Source organism: Colobus angolensis, unplaced genomic scaffold (assembly GCF_000951035.1).
Source record: "Colobus angolensis palliatus isolate OR3802 unplaced genomic scaffold, Cang.pa_1.0 Scaffold55, whole genome shotgun sequence".
NCBI classification, from domain to species: domain Eukaryota; kingdom Metazoa; phylum Chordata; class Mammalia; order Primates; family Cercopithecidae; genus Colobus; species Colobus angolensis.
The window spans coordinates 7,998,078-8,007,003 of record NW_012119043.1 but is presented as its reverse complement, the minus strand read 5'-3'; the positions used below and the strand labels follow the sequence as shown (position 1 = coordinate 8,007,003).

General features: G+C 50.6%; 1 protein-coding gene across 1 annotated transcript in view; it reads left to right on the top strand.

Annotated features, from left to right (window-relative positions):
* Window positions 1–8,926, top strand: part of LOC105525710 — a 126,076-nt gene that overhangs the window by 111,172 nt on the left and 5,978 nt on the right. Inside the window, exons 42-44 of the mRNA XM_011961438.1 lie at window positions 71–86; window positions 4,007–4,144; window positions 6,496–6,658. Of these exons, the coding sequence (XP_011816828.1) occupies window positions 71–86; window positions 4,007–4,144; window positions 6,496–6,658 (317 nt within the window). The remainder of the gene's footprint in view (window positions 1–70; window positions 87–4,006; window positions 4,145–6,495; window positions 6,659–8,926) is intronic.

Sequence of the window (8,926 nt, the reverse complement as noted above, 5' to 3'; positions counted from 1 at the left end):
TGCCCGGGCCGAGGTGAGAGAGAGCCAGGCCCCTCTGGGGAGTGTTAACGCATGCACATCTGTTCGCCAGCCTGCAGCAGGCTCCGGTGGGCAACCCTCAGAAACCCCTGGCTCCAGCTTTCCCAAACACACCCAGGTTTACATTCCTGGGCCAGCCCCTGCGGCCCCCAGTCAGGCCCACAAGCCCTTCGGGAGATGGGGAAGGCCTCCTCACCCAGTGCCTGGCGCCTGGCATTGCCTCACCCAGCCTGGCACACTTGTAGAGGCTGGAGCAGATGATACAACCCTTTGGAGCTGAGCCAGCGTCACCCCCATCTCTGCTCTGCATGCAGGACTGCAGGGGGGGTCGTAGGAGTGGACAGGAGGGCCCGGTAGACTTAGGCCAGGTTCCTCTGTCCCCCCGAGCTGTTACCTGTGCCCAAATCGGGAGCTCCTGGAGGGCATGCCTAGTGCCTGGCACAGGGCCCAGCACACAGTAGGTGTTCAGTAAAAAATAGGGCATGAATAGGTGAGTGCATGCATGAATGGTCACATCTGCCAACTGGTCACTTCATTTTGCTACCAGCCACCACGTTTTGGTAGGCTCTGCCCACCCTGGCCCAGGCCGCCTTTGTTTACAGAGCGCATGCTATGTGCTGGGTCCTCTGCCGCATTTACACATGATTTCGGAGTCCCTCAAACTTCACTACAACTGCATAATCATTCAGGGAACTTCTCTCTCTCTCTCTCTCTCTCTTTTTCTTTCTCTCTCTCCATTCAGGGAACTTTCTCTCTCTCTCTCTTTCTCTCTTTCTCTCTATCTCTTTCTCTCTTTCTTTTCTTTTCCTTTCTTTCTTTCTTTTCTTGCTTTTCTTTCTTGCTTTTCTCTCTCACTCTCTTTCTCTCTTTCTTTTGACAAAGTCTTTGTCACCCAGGCTGGAGTGCAGTGGCACAATTTCGGCTCACTGCGGCACAGTTTCGGCTCACTGCAACCTCCACCTCCCTGGTTCAAGTGATTCCCCTGCCCCAGCCTCCTGAGTAGCTGGAATTACAGGCGTGCACTACCACGCCTGGCTAATTTTTCTATTTTTGGTAGAGACGGGTTTTCACCGTGATATCGAGGCTGGTCGCAAACTCCTGGCCTCAAACGATCCACCCATCTCAGCCTCCCAAATGTTGGGATTACAGGCATGAGCCACCGCGCCCAGCCTTATTTTTTATTTTTAAAACTTCTTTCTGAGACAGGGTCTTGCTCTGTTCCCCAGGCTGGAGTGTGGTGACATGATCATAGCTCACTGCAGCCTCAGGCTCCTGGGTGCAAGTGATCCTCCTGCTTCAGCCTCTGGAGTAGCTGGGGCTACAGGTGGTACCACCACACCAGGCTCCATTCAGGGAGCTTCTTAATTTTTTCCCAAGTTTTACTTTGAGTCATTTCAACCTATATAAAAGTTACTGTAGGACAGTGAACGTTGACCAGTTGTTAATATTTTTCCATATTTCTTACCTATGTTACGTAAATTTGTATCATCAGACACATTTTTTCTGTATCGTCAAGAATTAATATAGAGATGTTTCTGAAGGCATCACCTTTTTACTCTGATATACTTCAACTATTTCCTGTAACAAGAATATTTTCTGATTTAACACAATAATTACAGCATTCAGGAAATTGAACGTTGAAGTAATACCTTCATGTAATGTACAGCCCATATACAATTTCCCAGCTTTCCCACTAATGTTCTTTCAAAAAACTGTTTTGTTTTGTTTTAAATCCGGGATGCAGGCCAAGATCACACAGCATGCGTAGTTGCCATGTCTTTTTAATTTTCTTAATCTAAAGCAGAGGTCTACAAACTTTTATTGTGAAGTAAAATGTGTGGGGGTTGCAGGCTTTATGGTCCCTGTTACAACTACTCAGAATTGTCACTGTAACAGAAAAGCAGCTATAGAGGATATGTAGGTGAATAGACATGGCTGTTACAATAAAACTTTATTTATAAAATCAGATTGTGGGCCAAATTTGACCCAAACGGCAACTCCTGATCTAGAACATTCTCCTTCTACACCCTACCTTTGCTTGCCCAATGTTTTATTTTTTTATTTTTATTTTTACTTTTTTACTTTTTTTGAGAAGAAGTTTCACTCTGTCACCCAGGCTGGAGTGACATGATCTCGAGTGGCATGATCTTGACTCACTGCAACCTCTGCCCCCGGGTTTAAGTGATTCTCTTGCCTCAGCCTCCTGAATAGCTGAGATTACAGGCTGCACTACCATGCCTGAATAATTTTTGTATTTTTAATAGAGATGGGGCTTCACCATGTTGGCCACGCTGGTCTTGAACTCCTGAGCTCAAATGATCCGCCCACCTCGGCCTTGCAAAGTGCTGGGATTACAGACATGAGTCACTGCATCCGGCCCTCCAACATTTTATTATATAATTTTTTAGACACTAAAGAATTGAAGTAATTTTATGGTGAATACCCACATACCTAGATTTTCCTGTTCACATTTTATTTCACATAATCACATAGCTCTTCATCCATCCATCTTATTTTTGGATACATTTCAAAGCAAGTTGCAGATGTAATTCCCCCTAAACATTTTATTGTCATTAACCACCTTAAAAAAAAATCCAAACCGGATGCAGTGGCTCACACTTGTAATCCCAACACTTCGGGAGGCCGAGGCAGGAGAATTAGTAGAGTTCAGGAGTTCAAAACAACCTGTAACCTAGGGAGACCCCGTCTCTACAAAAAATTAATAAACTAGCCAGGCATGGTGGTGTGTACCTGTATCTCAGCTACCACGGAGGCCGAGATATGGGAGAATTGCTTGAGCCCAGGAGGTTGAGGCTGCAGTGTGCCGTCTTCACACTACTGTACACTCTAGCCTGGATGACAAAGCAGACCCTGTCCCTGTCTTAAAAAAAAAAAGTCCTGCATTGACAATTTTGAAGTGTCCAGGAAGTTATTTTGCAAAACATCCTCCTAATGTGGATTTGTCAGATTGTTTGTTGAAGATTCAGGTTGAACATTTTTGACATGGGGTATCACTAATGTAATGATGCATTTAGTGAGATCGTTAAAAATATCAGCTCTTAGATGGATGCAGTGGCTCACACCTGTAATCCTAGCACTTCGGGAGGTTGAGGAGGGTGGATCACTTGAGGTCAGGAGTTTGAGACCAGCCTGGCCAACATGGTGAAACCCCGTGTCTAAAAATACAAAAATTAGCTGGGCATGGTGGTACATGCCTGTAATCTTAGCTACTTAGGAGGCTGAGGCAGAAGAATCACTTGAACCTGGGAGGCAGAGGTTGCAGTGAGCCGAGATCGTGCCACTGCACTCTAGTCTGGGCAACAGAGCAAAACACCTTCTTTAAAACAAACAAACAAACAAACAGCTCTTGAACATCTTCCCAGAGACTCTGTTTTTGTAGGTTTTAAGTGGGAGCCCAGAATCTAGATTTTTAGTAAATGCCTCCCCCCCACCCCACTGCTTTTCAGCCAACCTGGAAGTTAGCATTTCATTTCATACAATTTTCACAACAACCCATAATAAAATAGGTGTCCTTATCCATGTTTTTGGATTAGAAGGCTTGAGTGGTTAAGGAACTAGCTGGAGATCACTCACCTCTCAGTGGTAGCTCCACACTTGGAGTTCTGTTGTGTTTAATGCTGACACATGCCCGAGCATAGTTATTTCTGCTAGACTGCCCCCTGCTGTCTGCAACAGTACTACAACTAGAATTCTTGCCTGCTGGTGCCAGGCTGGTAGATACTTTCAAGTCAGTGTTATAGTGGGGAGGGCATAAGAATATAGTTGCCATGGCCACACTTGATGGTCTAACCTGAGGCTTCAAACCCTCACATCATCAAAGTTCATCCAGCCCTGGGAGCTGTGGGTCTCTTGGGCCTGGGACTTTGGGAGGCAGAGCCCTCAGCCTAGAGCCAGCATCTGCTGGAATGTTCCATCAGAGCCCTGATAAGGAGCTCTATCGTGTTTTTTTGTTTTTTTCCTGACCCAGCTACGCTACTCCAAGGGTGAGGTTCAGAGCATGTTCGCCTTGAGCGTGGAGGAGCATCATTTTCACATCAGCACCCAGCAGGTAGCTGCTAAGGCCAGTCTCACCAACTTCATCAAACTGGAACAGACCTTCTTGCAGGTGTGTGAAGGTCAGCCCAGGGCTGGAGCACGCTGGGGGATGGGGGGCTTCTGGGATAGCCCTTTGAGAAAAGAGAAATTGTCCTAGTGTCCTGGTTCCTGGGAGGAAGGACAGGCAAGGCTGTGAAATGGACAAAATTTGCTGGAGTGGATTATCAGCTGGTCTCTATATCCATCCATCCTTGCTTTTGCATGATTTATTGAGTATCTACTAGGTGCCAGGCACTATTTCAGAAGCTGGGGTGTGACCTAAAACAGAACTGATCAATCCTTCCTCTTACCAAATGTCCACTCTAGCAGGGGAGATTGACTCCCTGAAATCACACAAACGAAATATGCCAAATAGTAGTATCACATGGAGAAAACACAGTGAAGTGACTGAGAGTGACCAGGGAGCTTATTTAGATTAGGTGGCCAGGAAAGGCTTCACTGAAGAGATGACACATGAGCTAGCAGTGGATGATAAGCACCAGTCATTTGAAAATCTGGGGGAAGGCCGGGCGCAGTGCCTCACGCCTGTAATCCCAGCACTTTGGGAGGCCGAGGCGGGTGGATGACCTAAGGTCAGGAATTCAAGACCAGCATGGCCAACATGGTGAGGCCCTGCCTCTACTAAAAATACAAAATGAGCCAGGTGTGGTGGCACATGCCTATAATCCCAGCTACTTTGGAGGCTGAGGCAGGAGAATTGCTTGAACCTGGGATGTGGAGGTTGCAGTGAGCCGAGATTGCACCGTTGCACTCCGGCCTGGGCAACAAGAGAGAAACTCCATCTCAAAAAGAAGAAAAGAAAAAAGAAATCTCTGGGGGAGGAGCATTCGAGGCAGGTAAAGAGACTGTGGTATATATACACCATGGAATACTACACAGCAGTGAAAAAGAATGAAGTTCTGTACTTTGAAGCAGCGAGGATGCAATTATCTGAAGTGAACTAGCTCAGAAGCAGAAAACCCAATATCCCATGTTCTCCCTTATAAGTGGGAGCTAAACACTGAATACACATGGACATGAAGATGGAAACAATAAACACTAAGGCCTCCAAAAGGGAGGAGGGTGAGAGGCAGCCAAGGGCTGAAAAACTACCTGCTGGGTATGATGTTCAATATTTGGGTGACGGGTACGCTAGAAGCCCAGTCCCCACCATTACACAATATACCTATGTAACAGACATGCACACTGACCCCCTGAATCTAAAACACATTTTTTTTTAAAAAAAGAGTATTCTAGGCAGAGGGAATAAGACATGCAAAGGTCCCGGGGCAGGGATGGGTTTGCATGTTTTAGGAATGGCCAAGGAGCCACTGGGCTGGAGCTGGGTGGGTGGGGAATGGTAGGAGGTGGTCTGATCACACAGGGTATGTCCAGCCACAGGGAGGTGTTTGTAGTGTATTCTATCTGCTACTAGAAGCCTTTGAGGCCATGATCCTTCAATGATGATTTCAGATCCCTGTGGCTGCTGTATGGGGAGGGACCTACGGGTGGCAGAAGTAAGCAGTGAGGAAGCCCCATAATGGGCACAGCGATAATAATGTGTGGTCCAAGCTAGGGGCAGTAGTGATGGGGTTTTAGAGACGTTTAAGAGCAAACTTCCTACTCCACCCCAGCAGTCCCCTGCAGTGCCCTCAAGTCACCCTCGGACTGTGGCACTCACCAGCAGGGATGGCATCCGTCTCTGAGCCTTTGCACAGACTCTTCCATCTGCCTGGAATGCCCTTCCCTGCCTCCTCCCCACGCTTGCTTCTCTGTGTTCCCTTCTACTTTGAATGTCTCTTGTGACCATCCTTGTCAACTTGTCCCATCATTTCCTGTCCTGTGACTATTATCTCCCTGGGAGCCCCTTAAGGGCCGGGACCAGGTCTTGGCTAGCTTTGTACCCAGCACTCATCACTGGCTTGGGAACATAAGACCTGCTCGCTGCATGATAGAGAAGCCCCAACACGAACTGCGTGCCTCCTACAAGCTCCTCTCCACCGTCTAGCCCTGGGCTGGGTGCACCACTTGGATTATCTTGCAGAGGTTGATACTTTCTTGCCTCCATTTTCTAGGAAACTGAGGCTCAGAGAGGTTGGAAAATTTGTCCAGAGCCACACAGCTTGGCCACGGAGTTGAGAGGTGGCTGTTCTGTGCTGTCTCCTGTTGGCCATACCCCCCTTACCCACTCCCCTCCGTTATGTTATCTGCTCATCCTTAGGAAGAATTTGGGTTTTAGATCCCCTGACATACGTCACCACGCAGGAAACTGTAAATGATCCACAAATACTCCCTTTTTCCTCCTATGCAAGCTTCTCTCCTTTCCCATTCCAGGCAGAAGCGTAGGTCAGGTTCCCCCGTGACGCCATCATTCTCTTCCAGCTCAGCGCCCTTCCCAGGGAGCTGGTCCTGCAGACCACATACGAGCGAGCTCATGGGAGCCGTGTCCTGCGCCAGGTGGTGCTGTGGGATGGCCAGGAGGTGGCCCTCACCGGGAGCCTCTCTGGCCCTTTCCTGAAGCCCACCAGGAACTTCAGCCTGCAGGGTGAGTGTGTGAGGGGCTGCAGGCAGGGGTGGCCTAGTCATTCAAATCATCCCTGGCCAGGCGCGGTGGCTCATGCCTGTAATCCTGGCACTTTGGGAGGCCGAGGTGGGTGGATCAGTTGAGCTCAGGAGTTTGAGACCAGCCTGGCCAACATGGTGAAACCCTGTCTCTACTAAAAATACAAAAATTAGCCGGGCATGGTGCCGGGTGCCTGTAATCCCCGCTACTTTGGAGGCTGAGGCAGGAGAATTGCTTGAACCCGGGAAGCAGAGGTTGCAGAGAGCCAAGACTGAGCCACTGCGCTCCAGCCTGGGCAACAGAGGGACACTCAGTCTCAAAAAAGTCACGAGTGAGCACCTGCATATCCCAGGTGTGATTCTAGGCACCAGGGGTCCATCAGGAAGCAAGATGACCCAGGTGCCACCCCTCCGGGGGACAGGCATTGAGCAACAAGATGCATATAAGCAAAATAACAACAAACTGACCATTTCCACGAGTGGAAAAGGCTGTGAGAGCAAGCAAGGTCTTTGTGGGGTGTGGGCCTCCTTTAGGTGGGGTGGTCTGGGAAGGCCTCTTGGAGGAGGTGACTTCTGAACTGAGGTCTGAAGGATGAGAAGGAGCTGACTGAGGGGCAGATCTGAGCAGAGGCACTTCAGGCAGAAGGTCCCGCGTGGAAATGAGCTTTGCGTGTGGAGCAGCAGCAGCGAGGCTAGCATGGCTGGAGTGGCAGAAAGGATGAGGTGAGGGAGGAGGGCTGGGGGACCCAGGTCATGCAGGGTCTCAGCTCAAACAGAGACGCTGGGGCTCATTCTGAGTGCGTCCGGGCAGGGAGAAGGGGCCAGGGCGTGGAAGGGGTGGCATTCCTGGGCAGTTCTGTTGCCAGGGGAGGTGAGTGCTGACGCAGCGCCAACGACAGCAGCCATGAGCCCCGGGGTCCTCCAGAAACAGGCATCCCTGGAAGGGGCTGTAACTCATGGCCTGTGCAGCCACAAGACTCAGTTTCTGTGCGAGGAACCCACGGAGCACAGATCAGAGTCCGACCCATGACCTGCCAGGTGTGGAGACAGAGTACAGACCCGAGCCTGGAGGCATGGCTTGCCAGGTGGCCTGATGGAATCCTCCCAGTGTCATGTTTGCCACATGTGTGCCCTGGAAGGCAGAGGAAGTGAGCAGGTCCCCAACATGCCAAGGCAGAGTGCATGCGTGTATGTGTGGTCATGTGTGTATGTGTGCACGTGCACGTGTGTGTGTGCATACATGCGCGTGTGTGCGTGCCCGTGTGCGTTTATTTGTGCCACCCTTGGTGAGCTACACAGCGTTCAGGTCCACACTGTGGTCACAGTGTTGCAGGTTGTGAGTCAGCGGGTGGCAGGAACAAAGGGTTCTAGCCCTGCATGTGGTCGGTCTCCCCAAAACCAATGACTGGGTGATTCCCTGAGAACCAGCCAGTACCAATGTCTCTGGGCGCAGCTCCTGCAGCCCATCTGAACAGGTGGGTGCCCTGTGTACAGAGCTCAGAGGTCACCAAAGTGCAAAGGGGCCTCGGGCAGCCTCCTGCTGTGGGGTCCGGGAAAGCAGGGCTGCGCAGGGGCCTCAAGTGATGATGGGCTGATGTGATGAGAGATGGGCTCAAGTGATGCAGGAGGTCAGGGCAGCTTGACTCGCCTGGGGGACAAAGGAAGAAAGCCCGGGATGTGGAGGTCGTCTGTTGCAAGGACTCAGCTATGGGGTGCCAGCTGTCACACCCCAAGCTAGAAGGAGGGCACAGGACAGCAGACGGTGGCATGGGGGTGTGGGGCTTCCGAGGGGGCGCAGGTCACCTGTGCATGGGAGGCCCCCGGGAGGGATGCAGGTTGTTGGGGTTGCGGCTGGCCCCGTCAGCTCCTGATTCAGGATGGTAACAAAGTATTCTGAAACTCAGCGGCATAAAGCAAGCATGGCTCCTTCCTCACAAGGCTGTGGGTCACCTGGGCAGCTTTTCTGGTCTTCTTCATGTTGAAGGTCAGCTGTAGGGTGAGCAGGTGACTCTGCTGGCCTCGGCTGGGCTCTCCTGCCTGCTTAGGGGCTGGCTGGCTGGCAGCTGCACTAGGACGTCCTGAGCGGAAACCAGGCTCTCCCCAACCGCAGGTGGCACCAGCCCACAGGCCAGCAGGGTTTGTTCTCATGTGGCTGAATGGGTTCAAGGGAGGAAGCGGGCTGAGGCCTCTTAAGGCCTGGGCTTAGAACTGGCGCTTGGTCAACTTCACTGGATTCTGTTAGCATATCCTG